Below are 19,857 nucleotides of genomic sequence, written 5' to 3' on the forward strand. Positions count from 1 at the left end.
CTATTCAACCTCCCCCCACACAACAATTTAACTGACACATACTTTCCTAGTACAAGCCTATACACTACAAGACATGGTCAACTATTCAACCTCCCCCCACACAACAATTTAACTGACACATACTTTCCTAGTACAAGCCTATACACTACAAGACATGGTCAACTATTCAACCTCCCCCCACACAACAATTTAACTGACACATACTTTCCTAGTACAAGCCTATACACTACAAGACATGGTCAACTATTCAACCTCCCCCCACACAACAATTTAACTAGACATGGTCAACTATTCAACCTCCCCCCACACAACAATTTAACTAACATATTAATCCAGAATTTTTAAAAAGTCATAGTCATGGGTAAGCATTTATCTGTGACAACTTATATTTCAAGTCATCTTAACATTTTATTTATAGGCTTGAGTTACTGAATTTGAAATCAATCATATTTTTTTAAAAAATAAACAAACAAACAAAAAATGATTTTAAAAAATCTTCATTATGGATGTCTTGGTACTTGTAGTACAATACATCTTAAAATGAAATGAAATAATATCCAAAGAAATCATTTCAATTTTTTTTGATTTTATTAGCCTCCAAACAAAAAAATATATTTATACATAACAAGCTAATATTGGTTATACAAATAAAGTATGCAACCCACTTCAGTGATATGAATTCACCAGGAAAAAAAATGTGCACAGAGTTTCATTACTGGCAATCTTATGTTTCTAAAGAACATTATTAAAAACAGAAAAAATGAAAAATTGTAACTTAAGATATGAAAAAAACAAACATTCCAAACACTTTGTTCTCTATTTATTTATCTAATTAAAGGAAGCACTGCGATCACATGTCAATGTATCATTAACAATAAGAAGAATGTATATAGTATTGATCTACACAAAGCTTAAATAAGCCAAGTAGCTATAACAGACTATGGAATTCAAATAGTTTGATATAAATAAACATGAATAGAAAATGGGCATAGTTAGCAAATGTTTATTCAATAAAGAAACAAAATGTAAAATTTCAAAAGTTGTATACATGAATAAACATAAAACATTATGGCCAGCCACCATAAGAGTGTAAAACTAGAGTGGGTGTCGCTCCAGGTGTCACCCTTCCCCCTGCCAAAATAAACATCAAACTGTTCTGCTCTTGTGTTAAACAATAATACAATGAGCTAATTGTTTACATTCATTGATGGCTACACATTTGTAAAATTTTGATGTTTATAAAGAATGTATCAATAGTTATTTAATGTCTTCAAATTCAAGATTGTTAAAATTAAGATATTATGGGTTTTTGGCACATTGGCACATTAAAATTAAGAAAAAAGTCTTAACATCTACACGTTTTCTATATCAGACTTTAAAAAGCTTCTTATAGAAACCATTCTATGTTATACTATTATGTTAGCAAGGATGAAAGAACACTGCAACTGCAACCAAAATACACTAAAGTTATTTTTAAAAATATAAAAAATTTAAATATGTAAACAAAACTAAACATTTAAAAAAGTACAACAAAAAAATAAAATGCTCTTACAAATGAAAAGTTTTCATTTCTTGATTTTATGTTTTCAAACTTATCAATAAATTCATCAAATTCAACATCAACTATTTCATTTTCAATAGACAGAAAGTCTCAAATAGTTCTTAAAACTAAAGAGTTTACTATTGACAAAGTGATGGCCAAGCAGAGGCTTTTAAACTTTTACAAACTCATGACCAGTTAGCGCAACATGTTACAGAGAAAGCGCCTGTCAAATAAAAAAGCATGATATTTCAATACATAAAAAAAAAACAAATTAGAAAGAAGAAGGAAATGTCTGGAGAACAACTTGAAATCGCAGGGACTAAGTATTAAAGAAGGGAACAAGAGTTCGTTGAACACTTGTATGCCGAGTGTCAACTCAGATTGGAAGAGACCATTGAGATACATGTGATGTAGTGCAACATCTAATTTAAGCAACTGACCAAATAATGTATGTGATCACTTATCAAAGAACAACATTTGAGGGAAATACCAAGACTGAGAAGACATCTTAAGCAACAAACGTTAATCGTGAAAAAGCAAGAAACTGGACAGAGCATGATTTTTTACAATTTATAGGCCTATTGAGACCCCGAAAAATCTCTGAAACTAAACCTTCAACTTTTATTTATCATCTGCGTATTTGTGGTGTTCTGAAAGATGCTTTCCAAAATTACAAACTACCAGGTGACTGAGCCTCGCTCGGTTTAATGATTAGTTAAGGAAAGATATTTACACAAACTCATTTAAGAAACATTTGTAATTATGAAAATGAGTGATCAGGTTAAGCCTACCAATCTGAATGGTTGCTTTGTTGTTCTTTTAGTTCTAAATGACATTGTGCATGGTGATAGAATAGAAATCCTCTTTAGTGTCCCTATAGTCAAGAAAAACCACAGGTCATGTCGTGTTATTTTACATCAGGCCAACATTTTTTGTGTAAAACTATTGGCCTTTTATTGGCTTAGAAGAAAGTCTTTGCAGTGTTACTTCTCAAATGGTTAGGTTCAGACATTTGATATTGCAATTAGTATATTCAATAAGGCTTTAGTACTAAACATTAAGTGATGCAAAATATCTAGGTTATAGGGTAAAACATGCACTTTTTACTTTGTGACGCCAACCACCTTTCAGTTCACTAAAAAAAGATTGCCTTTGTCATACATTTGTCCCCTATTTATTTCGCCACACTTTAGCTTGGATACGCCCAAAAGCACAATTGGTACTGGCCCTGACCAGACGGTTATCAACCTCCCTTAAAACCAATGCACCATTTCATACTGCTTCCCAGATATGTGAAGTTGTCTACGACGTTAACGGAATCTGCAATGGGGTTGAGCAGATTTTATTGGATGACTTCTTGAACATGACTTGTTTTTCCGAGGTTTACAGTAAAACCAAAAGAGACAGCAGCATATACAAAATCCTTGACTGCAGGCTGGAGATCATGTTCAGTGTGAGCAAGTAAGGTGTAGAGAAGCTGTCTTATGACCTTTTCCTTTATTTTGGTATGGCACAGTAGACTTCAAAGATTGAACACATTGTAATAATTCACCAGCAAAATAAAATATTACCCAGCATAATAGGACTAGGTTAATTATTCTAAAGGGACCAAAACTGGGCATAGTTAGTCATTTGCTTTATCCAATTTATAAATGACATCTTTACTTACCAAGCCATAATAAATTTTAACGAGTGGTCAAACTAAATACTGAATTGAAACTTTTATCAACTGCATTGGGAGGCTCGTTCATTAAGGTGAGTCACCAATTTTAAAACCATCAAACCTACAAATATTCATAACTTGTGACTAAACGTATAGTTTTTTACTTTTAATGTTTACTTTGTTCAATATTAAGTGACTTAGTAGAAAATACCACTATGTAATATTTTATGTACCCTTAAAACGGGTGTGAGATGTGTGGCTGAGTGACAAGAGTCGTTGGGCTCGAGTTTTTATCCCGACTCGAGCAGAGCAATGTTTGCTGAGTGCTTAAAGTTAGGACAGAAACCTGCTTCCAGGTAAACCATCCCCCACCAGAAAGATTAAACCATAGTGCTCTGTGAATGCTATAAGAATGAAAGTTACACTATAAAAGGGTGTTCACTATAAAAGTATTACAATGCAATTCAATATAGTTCATCATTTTTATTTTGTACTTAAATAATGCACAGACTCTTACAAACACTTTTATGCAGATTGATTTATCATGGAACTATGGAAGAAAAAAATTAAATTAAATTTGCCGATGTATGATTATATTATTGTGTTTTAAAAGTTTTATAATAAATTGTTTACACTTTAATTGCGGAGAGCCGTGTAGGTGACTTTTACTTTGTTGACAAGGCTAATAGAGCACAAATGTTAAATTATGCCAACTGATTCAAACTTGTTTATGTTTGCAAAAAAATGTTTTAGTGTACTGGTGTAAGCCAGTGACATAAGCAGTGTTAAATTTTTTTCTCTTTCTTGTTGTAGGCCTAGTGACGTAAGCAGTGTTCAGTTTTTTCCCTTTGACGTCATCTGGAAAATTTTCATTCATAAAATCTAGCCAAAATTTATTTTTTGATAATGAAACATTTTAAACCAATGTAACGGTTTTCTCCTTGTGGCAAAAAAATATAAATAAATAAAAATATATATACATACAACAATTGCTCGCTTAAAGAGTATAGGATTAGCATTTGTATGGTTAACTTTTTCGTAAAAAAAAAAATAGTGCAAAAAACAGGTAAAATCACAGCAAGCTGACAATAGCCCTTAAGCCAGCGGTTCTCAACCTTTTAAGCTTGGCGATCCCTTTTTACAATCCCCCACTCTGCTGCGACCCATCCCACACACACAAATACGGCAATAGAAGAGTAGACAATAATAATCCATATTTTCGATTGTCTTAGGCAACCCCTGGCAAATGGTCAATCGACCCCCAAGGGGGTCGCGACCCACAGGTTGAGAACCCCTGCCTTAGGCTGTGCCTCTACTGACTATATTTTTAGAGTGAAAAACATTCTTTCAAATTTACACACAAAAAATGATACACAAGAAGCAGTTTATGCAATAGAATGTTGACCACCAAGTAAGGGATTGATCTGTATATCCATAAAATAACTTTCTGGTGGTTCTTAAAATTAACAGTACTCATCCCTATGGATTCCAGACATTGTAGCTGCTTTGTCATATCCGTGAGCTCATAAAGTCAAACTCATCTCTTTCCTTGCATTTTAAGACAGAATGCATCAGCTTCTTTCCCTTTTAAAATCGCATAACATTAGAAATTTGATCAGTGTGTGTATGTCAAACAAGATATTAAAGTACCATATATACATAATGTCTAAGGTAACATCCTTTACTGGTATACTAAAACATTTATGATTTCATTCTCAGTTTTTATGCATTGGCTTAGAGATGTTCTTTTAGAACTTGGTCATATGTGACTAATTCACCATCTCAAGGAGAACTCCATTATTCAATAAAGACTGATCTTCAATATGGTCAACAAATGTCAAATTCTGCTTAGCTAGAAACAAAATGATATAATGCAATCTTAGCAAGGTCCTTCCTTTTTTTTTTCTTCTTTTCATCAATCAAAGCAATGATGTTCTTTTCCATTGTTTTAGTCAGGTTCCAGATGTTTTCCACATTTCAAAGCCTGGTGACTATTCTTTATAGTAATAATGGTTTTCCAGTTTTGGATTGTATTTCCACCACTTTTCACATTCAGTCACTAATTTGATTTCACTTCTGTAAAATTGATTGTAAATAGTTCAAAGAAACAATACAATGATTTTATTTTTGGAGTGAGTCATCTTATAGAGCCATTTTGGAGACAGATCTAGATATTACTTATGCATATACAAGTTCAGGTCTCTAGCCACCGACACTTTTTTCTATATTATTCATTTTTATATCTATACTTTTTTTCTCACTTGCATGTCACCCCCCAGTTGGGTGTCACCTGATGTGGTCCACACTGCCCGCATCCCCCTAGGGATGCCACAGGTTTAAAATCAAACGATTAGAGTACAAGTAATACAAAGTGTTTCCTATCACATCTTGAAAAACAAACAAAGTAACCTGCACATATTTATATCAATAAATAAACAAATCTGGCTAGTCAAAAAGAAAAAAAAATCATCATTTGATTAATTGTGTAATTGGTGATTGATATGAAGCGAAATAAATTTTTTTTTGATCCAATGACAAATTGTGACTTGATCAGCATCATAATCAGTGACAGAAATGCAATGCATACCACAAATACTTGACAACTGATACAAATTAATTGCTCCAAACTAAAAGAATGATGTTTGATTATTGCACAGATTTATTTTAAATATTTCATGATGGACAGATCTCAAAAGGTTGAGTCATACAGACTAGCTTGAAATATCTAGATTTTGTTAGAATCAAACAGACTAGTGTTTGTTATGAATATGTTGAACTGTAGCTATTAGATACCCATCGGGCAGATAGAAGCTGAATTTATGTCACTAATCATTATTTTGAATATGGTAATTAAATTCAATTTTGTTGGTTATAACAATAAAAAAACATTTGCAAAAACTACAATGCCAAGAAAACAAGCACTAGCACCTAATCACCACTTCCATATAATCAGAGAGATAAAATGAAACATGTACTATTTACATAATTAACTTGTCTTGTCTATGTCAGATTATCCCTTTAAAAAAAAAGATTTTGACATTCTCAATAGGTTGAGTCATATAGAACTAGCTTGAAATATCCAGATTTTGTTAGAATCAAACAGACAAGTGTTTGTTATGAATATGTTGACACCAGAAAGTATTTAGACATATACAAGGGTAATTTAATTCAAAACCACTTGAAATCTGCTAATTAATTATATAATTGCAAAACAAATTAGTATATTTTTAGAAGCTGTTTGCAATACCAATATAATGGTCTGTTCCCAAGCTAGCAGGTTGAGCTGCTTTTATCACATCTATTGACTAGAAATGAATCATGTTCATCAAACAGTATCTCCTAGAGATTTTGATGACATATTGTTAGGACTCTAAAAATATGTTTAAATAAAATCTGGAATGTATTTGTACACAGCCTTGTCTATGTACTAGTAGGCTTCAGGATCAGTCACTTGCTACTATGTGATTAATAAACATTATCAAGATTTACTCATATCTTTATCACATTGCATGCAGTAGCCAAAGTTTTTATGTACAAAAAAAATGTAGTTTCAAAATTGTAAATTATGCTGCAATTGTAACATACTTTTAAATATCTAATAGTAACATAAACATGTTTTTCCTCAACTTGAAAAGAAAAACTAAGCTACGTTAATCACTAGCTATATCCAAGATGAAATCTTAAAAATGATACATTTATTTTAAAAAATATCCTTTCACTATAATTTGCTTCTCACATACACTCTCTCAATTTGCTTCCCTTCAATATATAGACAAAACTTTCTATAGCCGATGATAAAGAACAGCAAAAATTAACTAAACAATACACAGTTGAGATTTTTGGTCTCAAGTAATCTAATGACATTACAATCCTCAAGTGAAGTAATCTAACATTACATTACTTGAGTGAAGTAACTAATAAAATTACCTTACTCCACATATACCACTGAAATTTTGACTAGAATAATATAAACTTTTGTAAGTCCGTTCAGCAAGTCCTATCACAGTGCATGTAATACATCAGCTACTATCAGTTTAGCTAATTGGCGGCTGCAGTCAAATTTTGTGTGATGATGTACCTGCCTGGTACCTGGCTGTTCATATAAACTGTTTTATTACCAACCAAGAAAATGTCATGTCCTTGAGAGTAGAACCTGAACAAAGATTTTATTTTTTGTTATTATTGATAAATATTAAGGAGCAACATTCACTTTTAATTCTTTCACTCAACAAAATAGTTCATGGCATTTGTTTGTCAAAAAATGAAAAGCATGTTATATTTTCTTAATATTCATTTGAAAAAGGATTGAATGAATACAGTTTGATTGCACTGAATCATTGCACTTAAAGAGGAATTTCACAGTTGATGTGACTCATTGCATTACAACTGATTCGAATTCCAGTGTTAGTGTTTTCTTTTGAATCTACATTCAAGCACTGCTGTGAACCTATGTCACATTCAAGCAACGTGTTTTGAGCCTACATAGCAATCAAGCAAGCTGATCTGAACCTATGTCACATTCAAGCAAGTTGCTTATCTGTAAAAATTTATTTATGTAAAATCTCATTGAGAATGATGGAAATGATGGCAGTAGGTCATGGGCTGAGATATGAGTACTTAAGATTGGACAGTACAAATACCCCCCCCCCCCCCCCCCCCCCCCAAAACCAATAATTGAAAAAAAAGTAATAGAGGTCTATCTGTTTAGCTAAAGATCCCCCATGTGTATCCAGGTTTGAACGCTCAAGATAATTCAGATACCAGTAGTCTAGATTTTACTCTATATTGAATGCCTGACACTATCTGTCATGTTCTGGCTGCGGCATGACCGGAGCTCAAAGCTCAGAAACAGCTTAGTCTCAAATAAAAACACCATTTCCTATGTTTTAACCAGGAACTAATTTTTTCTTTTGTTTAATAACCATATGATAAAATTGACTGATTCTAAATGCTTATTACTATGTACTCACATTTACAGCTTCGCAATCCATTACATATTTTAATCAAGATGAATACGTTTCCTAATCAAGCAGTTAGGCTTTTATCTTAAGTCAAACCAAAATAATCTAAACTTTATAAACTAACCTTAAAAGTCCTTTGTGTAGGTTTTTAGGATGCTTTCTGTCCAATGTGACTAGACCAAAACAGTCACAAAGTTTCACAAGCAATGTGTAGTCTTCAGGACTCGATTGTTCATAGGTCACCATCAAAGGGCCACTGTTGAAACAATACAATAGAAGCTAGGTTAGTGAGAAAGAGAACACTAGAATGAAACATTTAAAACACACTCACACACAAAATTAGAAGACAGTTTTGTGATAAATATTTAATCCACTAACTTTTTTATTTATAAATACAATTTAAAGCTCTTATTTAATATATATGGAGTTGAATATAACTGCAAGGTTAGCCAAACCATCAATGTTAAGCAAGTGCATGTGTTAAATAAAGCATGCTAATTCAAAGGTTGATAATCTGATGTTTTCTGGTTCAAGTCTTATAATTTATTTAGGACTAGAGGTTTGGACTGAAGTCCCTGAGTTACCAAGTTCCAAATGAGTATCTACCCAAAAGTCTCTAATGTACTGACAACACAAACCAAGAAAACTAATGACTTATCAAATTTTAGTCTTTAATTAATATGTACAACAAGAATAAAATAGGACATAGCATTATCTCCATTTTTGAAGAAATGTCTGTAATTTTAAACATAAGATAAATTATGCAACATTAACATGTGAGCTTTACTTACCAATTTTTAAGAAAACTATTGGTATCATTTGTTTATTCAAAGTATAACTTAGATATATATATATATGGCCTTCTTCAGTCCCAAAGAGACTATGATCATCTCACACAAATGAAATGAACACTGGACATAAGCTAGGGCTAGAACAATGTTGCCCACACAGCAGTTCATCCAAAGGAACAGCAAGTGCTGATACAGTCTAGGATTAGCAGTGTTACAGGCTCTTACGCAAACTGCCTAAGGGTCGCCACCTTCTGAAGAAGCCTTTTCCATATTTGAGTATAGCTTAAGGCAGCAGAGGTTCTCTTGGGGGGGGGAGGGGGGGGGGGGTTAGCCAACTAAGGTTAATAAGCCCCTCCTGCCTATGGCTTAGCAGTTTAGACACCAGTTACTTGCCTTTGCACCTTCTCCTGTTAGTGAAAACAGTTCTGCTGGGCTCAATATCTTAGCCACATATGAAAGCCAGAAGTTGGACTGGTTATCAGAGGCTATTTGCCATGACGCATTTTATAGGTAGTGAAGCATGTATATGTCCATTACCACTTCCGACAATGACAACCTTTCAAACTTAGATATTGTGATGTTTGACAGTTTAAAGGATCTTCCTAAACCAAAGAATATAATTAAAAACCCAGACAACATCCTGTAATGTGTATCTGTTATTAGCATTAACTCACCTGGGGTAAGGGCTCAGATCTGGAGGTGGGGATTTCTGGAGTAAACAAGGAATCAGAATATTAGCTGGAATGACCTGGCTAATGCTCAGCTGAGACTTGAGGAAGTCTTCATATTGTCCAGCTATCAGGTAGGTTAAATTTAGGCCTGGACTTTGTCTAGTTCTGGATAAAAATGATTTTGAATTGAAATTCTATTAATAAGTAATTAACTTGCTAACTAGTGCAGACTATTTACATTAACAGCTTAAAGAAAACTGAAGACATTTGAGAACACACATCTAAATACAACTAATACACATTGTGTTACATGTATACAGTAATAGTATTCTAAAAGTCTTCGGTACACTTTGTTCAGTTTTTAAAATTCTCACTAGATGCAAAAACAATGATAACAAGAGTCTAATAAGAATAGCAACCAGTAAAACATGACATTACATACTTACAAAAAAGTGTTGCGAGGCTTGATAAACAAATTTCTGGCCAGGTCAGAGTGACCTTCAGCGCCATAGAATGGTGTCTTGTAAACTCTGGACATATCTGGCATTAGCATCTCTAGTGGCTTTGTCCCACTCTGCCAGCCAACCCAGGCTCTGAAGTAAAATACAGACTTTGAACATAGAGTTTATAGTTTTATTGTTTTGAAAATTTAAAATTTTCAAGACAAAAGTAGAAAAAAACAAACACAGCTAAAAAATACAAAAATGTGTATTTATGATAAAAGCAAAGATGATCTGATTCTCATATTGAACATTTATGTAAGCTAGGTTCATTACAAGTGTATAGGAGATAAACACACAAAAAAAACAACAAAGTTCTTATAAAAACAAAATGTGGATTTGCCCACATAATAATGCAAAACCAAATAGGCTTATTGTCTTTGTCATTTTCATACAAAATGAGCAATGTGTGTACAAGACTATGGAAATATCCAACTGTGCCTACATTTACTTCAAATATGAAACATCTATGATCTAAACTGTTGCAATAATTTTTTCTTACCAGTAAACCTTAGAAGTGAAGTTATTTAAACTAAATTAGAGACACTTAAAAAATTTTAATCAAGTAAAACCATAAATTCATTTCTGTGTTTATTAAAAAACAACAAACACAAGTTCTCTAGCAAAATTGGCTACAAAAAAGCATGAAAGGATAAATGCATTAGTCAAATTTAGCTTTTCTTTTAAAACTCAAAACATCTAAAACATGACAAACTCTTGAAACTTTTTTTTTTTTGGAAAATTATTGTACATAGATAATGACCTGTTTTGACAACAATCCTCCCAGTTATCCACAAGATGTTGTATTACTAGGGTCTTCATCAGGAATCCCAGACCGGGAAACTCTTGCACTCTATACACTAGACTGCTGTTACCAGAGGAACTCTCAAAACCTTAGTGGGATATACATGTAGACTAACTATGCGGAGTATCGATGAATAAAAACAACAAACAACAAAAATATAAAAAATACTTACAAAAAAAAAAAGGTTATATTAGGTGTAATTATATCAATTATTTTAGATGAGTAATGTAATTAAATTTGTAATAGAGTTAGAGTAGCAATAATAAATTTGTGAGATTAAAAATATTTTTTACTAATTGCTCATTTTATAGTTATTTCATGCTTTTAGCTTTCTCAATATGTTATGATCCTATAACTTGACTTAACTTGTCTGGACCAGTTGCTAAGGGGGTGTGTTGGGGGATTGGGAGAAAGACAAAGAGGTATCTTGGAAAATGTTACTGTGATCGCTTTTAAGTGAATTTTATAAAACAAAACAACAGTTGTATGAGAAATTCAAACTCGAAGGCTCAAGCCCCCCAGGCCAATACACTAACCCAGTGTTTCTCAAACTGTGTGCCGCTGAAGATTTGCAGGTGTGCCGCGGGAGTTTTCAGAATGCCACACGTGCAGCGTTACACAGGTCTGCCAACTATTAAATTTTTATTTTACGTTGCGATGACATCTCCATTTGCATCGACCAGTAATAGTAGTGGATCTCTCCATTATGACGGAAAGGGGTGTTAGCTATTCAGGTTATGGAATTGTCCACTATACATATTTTATTATAATGACTAAAATGTTGGCCGCCTTAGTAGACGCACAGCAGTTCTTGAATTGGTAACGATAATAATAAGCGATGTGTTTCATGTAAATTGGTTAGGTGTATGCTTATAATAACTAATTATCAATAAGCCTTATTCATTGTTATCGATGGAGAAATACGTTAGCAAGAATGAAACTGCGAAAGCGTTAAATGAAAAGCAGATTACATTGGATATGGTTTCATATCTTCTGAACCATTGCAATTTTGTCTGATCTGCAATGCTACTCTGTCGAATGAGGCGCTTGTTTTAAGCAAATTGAAGAGAGACTTGGAAACTAAATATCCAGCTGTAAAAGCGCAACCGAAGAAATACTTTGAAAACATCAGGGCTCAACAAAATAAACAAGCTAAGAAACTTACGAACTACCTAAAGCTGCCAGAAAAGGGATTAATTGCAAGTTATAAGGTTGCTCAGTTATTAGCAAAACGCAAGAAAGCACACACAGAGGCTGAATCAGTCATGGCTCCAGCTTTAGCAATAGTTGTTGAAACTATCCTTGGACCCGATGCCGCCGAAAAAGTTTAAAAAGTTCCTTTGTCAAATGATACTATCTCGCGCAGAATTGAAGACTTATCGTCAGATTTACAAGATCAAATCTGCGAACACTTCGACGGGACTGACGATGAAGTGTCTCTGATGTGGTCTCTTTAAGTTGATGAATCCACAGACATCAATGGAAAAGCCCAGCTGCTAGCTTTTATTCTGTTCATAAAGGATGAAAAATGTGTCAACGAATTCTTATTTTGAAAAGACTTACCAACAACGACCAAAGGCGAAGATATTTTCAAAGTGGTGAACGAAAATATTTTGCTATTAGCGTTTGCACCGATGGCTGTCCTTCCATGCAGGGAAATAGAAAGGGATTCATCACTCTTGTGGGTCAAGAAAATCCAAATGTATTAGTTGTTCACTTCATTATCCACAGAGAAGCTCTTGCCTTCAAATCTTTACCGAAAGATTTGATGTCTGCTCTGGATCAAGTGATTGAAGTTGTAAACTTCATCAAATCTTGACCGCTTGCATCCCGACTTTTCTCTCTGCTCTGCAAAGCAATGGATTCAGACTACAAATGTCTCCAGTATCACACCAATGTTCGTTGGCTCTCCAGGGGAAAACTTTAAAAACGTGCCATCCAACTCAAGGCAGAGCTGATTTCATTCTTGGAGGCTGAAAAAAAAGACTTTGGATTTTCTATTCATGACGAGATCTGGTTAAGGTAACATTTCTCTCTGATTTATTTGATAAATTAAATTCATTGAATTTAAGTCTTCAAGGACCATCGGAAACCATCATCACTGAATCCTCAAAACTGAAGTAATTTGGTGAAAATTTTTTGTGGCAAAGTAAGATCTCAAAAAGAGTCTTCGACTGCTTTCCTACTTAGAATGAATGTGCTTCACCTAAAGAAATCACCCCCGAAATTCTGGACACTTTGACACACTTGCAGTCAGCATTGCAGCATTACTTTCCAACAGTTGGAAGTAATGAGTATGGATGTGTCAGCTATCCATTTGGAAACAATGAAGCTACAAATCTGAAGAAGCAGAGCAGCTCATTGATTTAAAAAACGATGCAGTTCTTAAGTCAAGTTTTGCAGAGAAAAGCCTGGATGTGTTTTGGATTTCAATCAACAAGTTATATCCTGCAATCAGTTTAAAAGCAATCAAAATAATTCTTCCATTTGCATCTTCATGGTTTTGTGAGTTTGGATTTTGAGCACTGACTAAAATCAAATCTAAGAAAAGAGAGAGACTTCTTACAATAGACGATGAAATGCGAGTTTGTTTGTCGACTCTGGAGCCTCGATTAGATCACATTTGCTCTCAAAAACAGGCACACCCTTAACATTAAATGTAATACTTAAAAACAGGTAAAATCTTTTTTTTTTCCTTTTTATTATAAAACAAATGTTGCTCTTCGTGGTGTGCCGCGAAACTTTTGTAGTTTTTTTTTACTATGCCGCCAGACAAAAAAGTTTGAGAAACACTGCACTAACCACTTGGAAAGGAATCTGTCAAGTAGTATGACTTGAATTCAAACTCTTTAATTCTCTACACACAGTATAAAGGGGACTAATTCAACTTATACCACCACATACAAGTACAATTTCCTTCAATGCAAAACAATTACCAATTAATTGGTGAAGTAACTAATTGGTTAATTTTTTTATATTTTTTCTCATGTTGTCAGGTGCAAGAAATAATTATGCGAGATTTCAACTTGATTTAAGATTGGGTGTGTGTATAAACCTTTTTGACCAGACAGAGTGAGTTGATATAAGCTTAGAAATAATTTTAGAATCCATTAAAGTTGGATCTTTGGAATTTTTATCTAGAATTTACCAGGAAAGATAAACTTTTGTCATGTCAAAAGTTTTCACTTTTTATAATAGAGTGTGTCTATTTAATTATTTTTTTTTCATTTGAGTTCAAAAATTAAATACATATCTCTTAGTCTGTTGGACCACACAAAACAATTATTAAATAATCTTTCATAAAATTATAGTTTCTAGATTACAGCTAAAGATATTAAAAGTAATTGTAACATAGTTTTAATTTATCAAACTAAATTGGCTTTTTAAAAAATAATTTTGTAAAATTTAAGATAATTTTATGTTAGAGAACTAATAATAAGTACCATTAATATTCCAAGCAAACGCTCCAGCAAGTGACGGGTCATCGCTAACAATTTGTAAGGACTGGGCCATGAAAGGAATCAAGTCTGGAGCCAAGAGGAGGTCTTCTTCTATAACCATTATGTGTTCCTGGGAATATTAATTATCAATGTCATCTTAAGTTTTTATAACTTCTTACACTTTGACTAGAATCAAGTCAAATCTTCTATCAGGATGGTGAGCTAATCAAGTCAAATCTTCTATTAGAATAGTGAGCCAATCAAGTCAAATCTTTTATTAGAATAGTGAGCCAATCAAGTCAAATCTTTTATTAGAATAGTGAGCCAATCAAGGCAAATCTTGTATTAAAATGTGAGCTAATCAAGTTGATTATTTTATTAGAATGGTGAGCCAATCAAGTCAAATCATCCATTACAATGTGAGCCAATCAAGTCAATTCTTCTATTAGAATGTGAGCCAATCAAGTTGATTATTTTATTAGAATGGTGAGCCAATCAAGTCAATTCTTCTATTAGAATGTGAGCCAATCAAGTTGATTCTTCTATTAGAATGGTAAGACAATCAAGTCAAATCTTCTATTAGAATGGTGAGCCTTTATTTGGCATCTGTTTGAGCTCAAATGTTTTTGCTATTAGGAAAGAAATGTGCTTATAAAATCTCCAGTAATTCAAACTACTATATTAAAACTGAAACTGACATTACATCGTTCTAACTGGCAATACTATTTTAATTGACAATACAGAGATGTGAAAGAAAAGTTCTAACTGATAATCCAGATTTCTGACAATAGAGTTTTGAGTGACAATGCATAGCTCAAGACATAATGACAATACACAGTTCTGACAAAAGAGCTTTAATTGACAAAGAAGAGTTCTATGAAAACAAAGTACTCAGATTTAGCTAAGAAAAAAAAGAACTCACAGCATTTGGAAATAAACGTTTAGAATTTCGCAGAGCTTTCATCAGTTGTTCTGGAATGAACAAAGAAAATATTTTTAAAAATACTTTAAAAAAAAAAAAAGCTTATATTAAGCATGCTTGTATCAATTAGTTTGGATCAGTCATATAATTAAATTTGTAATAGATTTAGACTAACAATAAAATAGCCTTTATAAAAAAAATTTAAAAAGGGGAAACAACCTGAATTCGAACTCATGGCTCAAGCCTTCTCAGGCTTCTCCAGGCTAAACGATAACCACTCTGTAAGTGGAGAGCTTATGAACATGGAATATTGTATAGCTATCTATTGTTTCTATAGTCTTCCCCTTTTTTCAGCATTGTGTTTACTAAGACTAAGACGATAGCCTATAAAGGGGACTAATCCAGCTTATACCACCTGTTATGAACATAATGAGTCGAAAACCATGTCCACTTAGAATGGCTTTAATACACTGAATGGCTACACACCACACATTTCGTGAACACATTCTTACGGACGAGTTACAAGCACATGTAAACATAAGAATGACAACCGATACAGAATATCACTTTCATAACACCACCGCTTCTGTCATTTACTATTTCATTCCCTTCTTTGAGATACCAAACAAAATCATTGATTACCAATAGTTCATTAATTAATTGGTTCATTTTTAAAATTGATTCATGTGTTGTCAGGTAAAAGGAATTTATAGTGCAAAAATTTCAGTTTGATCTGAGATCAGGTGTGGGAGAAATAATGTGTACAAACATTTTACCAGACAGACATAGTGAGTTGTAAGCTTTGTAAAAAAAAAAGTATGCCCAATTTAATTTATAGATTGAATATAGTAAGGATATGTTATGTTATTTAATGTTATTTATTATACATCGTCACCAAACATCACTCAAGAATATTAATACAAAATTTCTAAGGCATGTAGTTTTTTAAGGCTTGTGAAGTTTCTCATAAATATAGCATAATTTCATAAAGTAACACTCTACCTGAATAGGTCAAACTGCTGTCCATACTAAAGTTACGAAAGCCGAACAAATGTGTCAGCTCTGCATACTCTGGTATCTTCTCATCCCACAAAACCTGAAATACATTTCATCCTTTTTTTAACTCTTTATCTCTGAAATTATTTTTCCACGTTCTGACAGAATTTTTTCATTTTTCACATTTGCACATTCTACCCTGTTATGATTAAACTTCAATAACATTTTTGTGATCAGAAAACGTTACAATTTAATTTAATGGGGTCAAATCAACGATGGTATAGTTAATTAGGAGAAAAAGAGTTAAGTCTCAATAAACAAATAAAGATTGCAAAAATTATAGGTGAATATATCAAACATCATTCCTTTGAAATCCGCTAAATCGAAAAACTAGCTATTTATTTTCAGATGTATTTCTCTAAAAATAACTATTTCATATGACTCATGCTCAATCATTTAGCTCATTAGTTCCCCTTTTAGACCATGTGGTCTATAGGGCAAATGATGTAATGGTCCTCTGTTTCTGTGGCAAATGGTTAATGAGGGTACCAACTGCCTCTAATTTTTTGATCCAACTAATGTCAGGTACTCATTAGAGCTGGGTTAACTAAGAGGCGCCCTAAAGATCATCAACGCTCATTGACAAGCTTGTATTTTTTTTTAAATAAAGTTTCTTCATATAAATATTCTTTAAAAAATCACATTTATTCAAGGAATAAACATTGGTCACATAATCATGCAACTGAATATAATGTGGAAGTGTAAAATCATCCCCACCTTTAAAATCTTACTTTTTTTTTATATACTAAAGAAATTCTGTTTTCAAAGAATTATGAAACAATTTTAACAAAACTTTAATGCATTCAAGCACAGAAAATATTTGACTAAGAAACCCTATAGATCCATATCTCTATTTGTGTTTTGTAATGATATAGGCTTTGAAAAGATACAAACCAGCAGCAGACTCACTAAAAATCTAAATGTTAAGCTAAACAATAGTTTAAAATAATGAACAAAATGACATTAGTATAGGCTTGATTAAAAAAAACAAAAATAGCCTTGTATTTCTAAAGGCTTGTAAAAAATATGGACATAATTATATATAGCTATGTCAGTAGGTATCACTTACTGCAACATTATCCACTTTAATTCCAGGCTGCATCAAAGTAGTCTGTAGTGTGTGGGCAAATGCATTGTGATTTAACCCTGGAGCCCACAACAAAAAAAAGTTTCTCATAACAATATTACAATTGGACATTTGAAATGAAGTAATGAATGATATGGCACTTAGTATTGAATGCATTGAATTTAAGATCCTTTTTACCTGGGACTATAATGAGTGGGACATCAAATATTTTATGACCTTTCAGTTCCTTTTCTGCTACTGGTATAGCTATTAAATAATCATCAACATGGGCAGCTAGTTCACATAAAAAAAAAAAAAAACATTGACAGATTGAATACAGCATAAAAGCAAATATAATTTTAAAATGTATACACTTTCTCAAAACAGAAGACAATAATAACTATCTGCATTTCTAATTAGTTCTTGACCATATTTATCATTTTAAAAGTGATACACTGATTGCCATTTTGATAATCCAATACAAAATCTTCAAGTTCAGTTTTTCTAAGAGAAGTTTAAATTGCCCTTAAAGTTTATGCTGTTTATTTCTAGAATCCATGTCTTAAAATTTTTGGTTTTTATGATAACCAATATTTCTTAAAAATATCTACATCACATTAAAGTAATATGTTCACATGAAAAAAAGATCTGGTTGATAAAAAACAGAAAATGCCTTTAGAAAGTGGAATTAATTAATCTTGATTTTGATAAAATTCATATATTAACTTGTCTTTAAAAGAAAACAGTTGTTATTTACAATAACTGTTCAAGAAAATATTAATTTGTAAAAAATTATAATATCTAGGAAAATAGAAGAAAAAAAAACTTACGATCACAAAAATCCATGTATCCTTCATATTTTGAACAAAATTCTCTCCTGGCATCGTTGCGATTGAATTCTGGATCAATCATTACTTGCGATGATGGAACTAAAAATAAATGATAAAATACGGTATATGAAATTCTTACTTTTCTGATGTAAAGTGCCGTTGTAAAAAGGACATCACACAGCAGGTGTTGTTTACTATTATGGTATTACTGATGTCACTAGAAAGCCTCATTTATGAAGACAGCAAAGTAAGCAATAATAGTTTTAGTGAGAGAAAAAAATAGCTTCCTAAATTCTGACACTAGAAATGAAATCCTGAAAATATCAGGACAACTAGATCATGAAAACTATTTAAACTTTTCTATTCCGTTTGTTCAAAGTGAAAATGGTTTTAAATACTGCTATCAGGAGTATAGATGTTGTGGTTAATCAAATATTTTAGCAACCTTCATTTTACTTTAGAATATTTTCTTTATTTTCTTCTTTCAACCATAAATACTAAAATACTGCATTAAATTATTTGTATAATGTTTATTACCAAATAAAATACAAGAAATTAGGTTATGACACAAACATCTAATCTTAATTACCTTTTTTGGGCAAACAAAATTTGGAAGAAAGTGGTTTGGGCCAACCACCATCAAATGCTGCAAAACTGAGCTGATGAAACATATACATTAACATAATACATTTTGAACAACAATCATTCTTGAAAGTGAATTTAAACTAAACTCAGTATAGTAATAACTAAGCACAGTAATAACTACATTTAAAGTGAATTTAAACTAATAACAGTAATAACTACATTTAAAGTGAATTTAAACTAAACTAAGTACAGTAATAACTACATTTTTACAAATATAGATACAGGAAATGTGAAGCTCAGATTGCATGTTGATCTTTTTCAAATAAGTGACATTAATTTTGGTCTAAACCACATTTAAAAAACATAATACTTAGAATCTGAAGTGCCCTAGTGAGTAAGTCATAGAGCACTGTAAATGATAATATAATGATAACAATATAAATAATCAGTATCCATAGAGGTAAATTGACAGGTATATTATGGGCAGTTAGCAACAACAGAAAAATTGAAGCTAAATGTAAATGTCACAATAAATATAAACAAAAAATTTTTTTTATCAAAAGCTAAAATGATGCCTCATGAGCCAAAAAAAAAAAATATAAAAGAGCAATATCATTTCAGATTAATGTGTTGTACTAAGCACAGGTATGAAAAAACAATCTAACCTGCTCATGTTTTGAAAATCCTTCTATTCCCTTTTGACCAACAAAGTACCAGACATCTCTAAAGCGAAGGTTTTGTATGTGACCACTTCCAATTTTATTCAACAAATCTCTGGCCCCTTGGCCAAGTCTGTATGAGAGTAGAAAAAATTTTGAAAGATAAACAGAAATCTAATTAGAAAGCTGTTTAGATGTCAACCCTAAGAATAGCCCTTACTTATTAGATGCATCATCTGCTATCACTGCAATGAAAATTTCATTCTTATTCAGAGTTTCCAGCAGTAATTCCAAATCAGTGCTGTCTGAAAAAAAAAAAGGAAAAAATGGAGTGTTAACTTTGAATTTTTTAATATTAATATGCT

General features: G+C 32.3%; 1 protein-coding gene across 7 annotated transcripts in view; it reads right to left on the reverse strand.

The window, feature by feature from the left end:
• Positions 1-569: 569 nt before the first annotated feature.
• LOC106052717 (protein O-linked-mannose beta-1,2-N-acetylglucosaminyltransferase 1-like) overlaps positions 570-19,857 on the reverse strand; it is a 37,645-nt gene continuing 18,357 nt past the window's right edge. For all 7 annotated transcript variants that reach the window (XM_056025470.1, XM_056025468.1, XM_056025465.1 and 4 more), the window contains 14 exons: positions 19,713-19,797; positions 19,499-19,625; positions 18,838-18,907; positions 18,249-18,347; positions 17,617-17,712; positions 17,422-17,498; positions 16,299-16,392; positions 15,297-15,346; positions 14,378-14,504; positions 10,893-11,022; positions 10,076-10,222; positions 9,633-9,794; positions 8,292-8,423; positions 570-7,359 (listed from right to left, as the gene is read on the reverse strand). In XM_056025470.1, the coding sequence (XP_055881445.1) occupies positions 7,245-7,359; positions 8,292-8,423; positions 9,633-9,794; positions 10,076-10,222; positions 10,893-11,022; positions 14,378-14,504; positions 15,297-15,346; positions 16,299-16,392; positions 17,422-17,498; positions 17,617-17,712; positions 18,249-18,347; positions 18,838-18,907; positions 19,499-19,625; positions 19,713-19,797 (1,511 nt within the window). In that variant the 3' untranslated portion in view covers positions 570-7,244. The remainder of the gene's footprint in view (positions 7,360-8,291; positions 8,424-9,632; positions 9,795-10,075; positions 10,223-10,892; positions 11,023-14,377; positions 14,505-15,296; positions 15,347-16,298; positions 16,393-17,421; positions 17,499-17,616; positions 17,713-18,248; positions 18,348-18,837; positions 18,908-19,498; positions 19,626-19,712; positions 19,798-19,857) is intronic.

The sequence above is a fragment of the Biomphalaria glabrata genome, chromosome 4 (assembly GCF_947242115.1).
Source record: "Biomphalaria glabrata chromosome 4, xgBioGlab47.1, whole genome shotgun sequence".
In the NCBI taxonomy this organism is placed as follows: domain Eukaryota; kingdom Metazoa; phylum Mollusca; class Gastropoda; family Planorbidae; genus Biomphalaria; species Biomphalaria glabrata.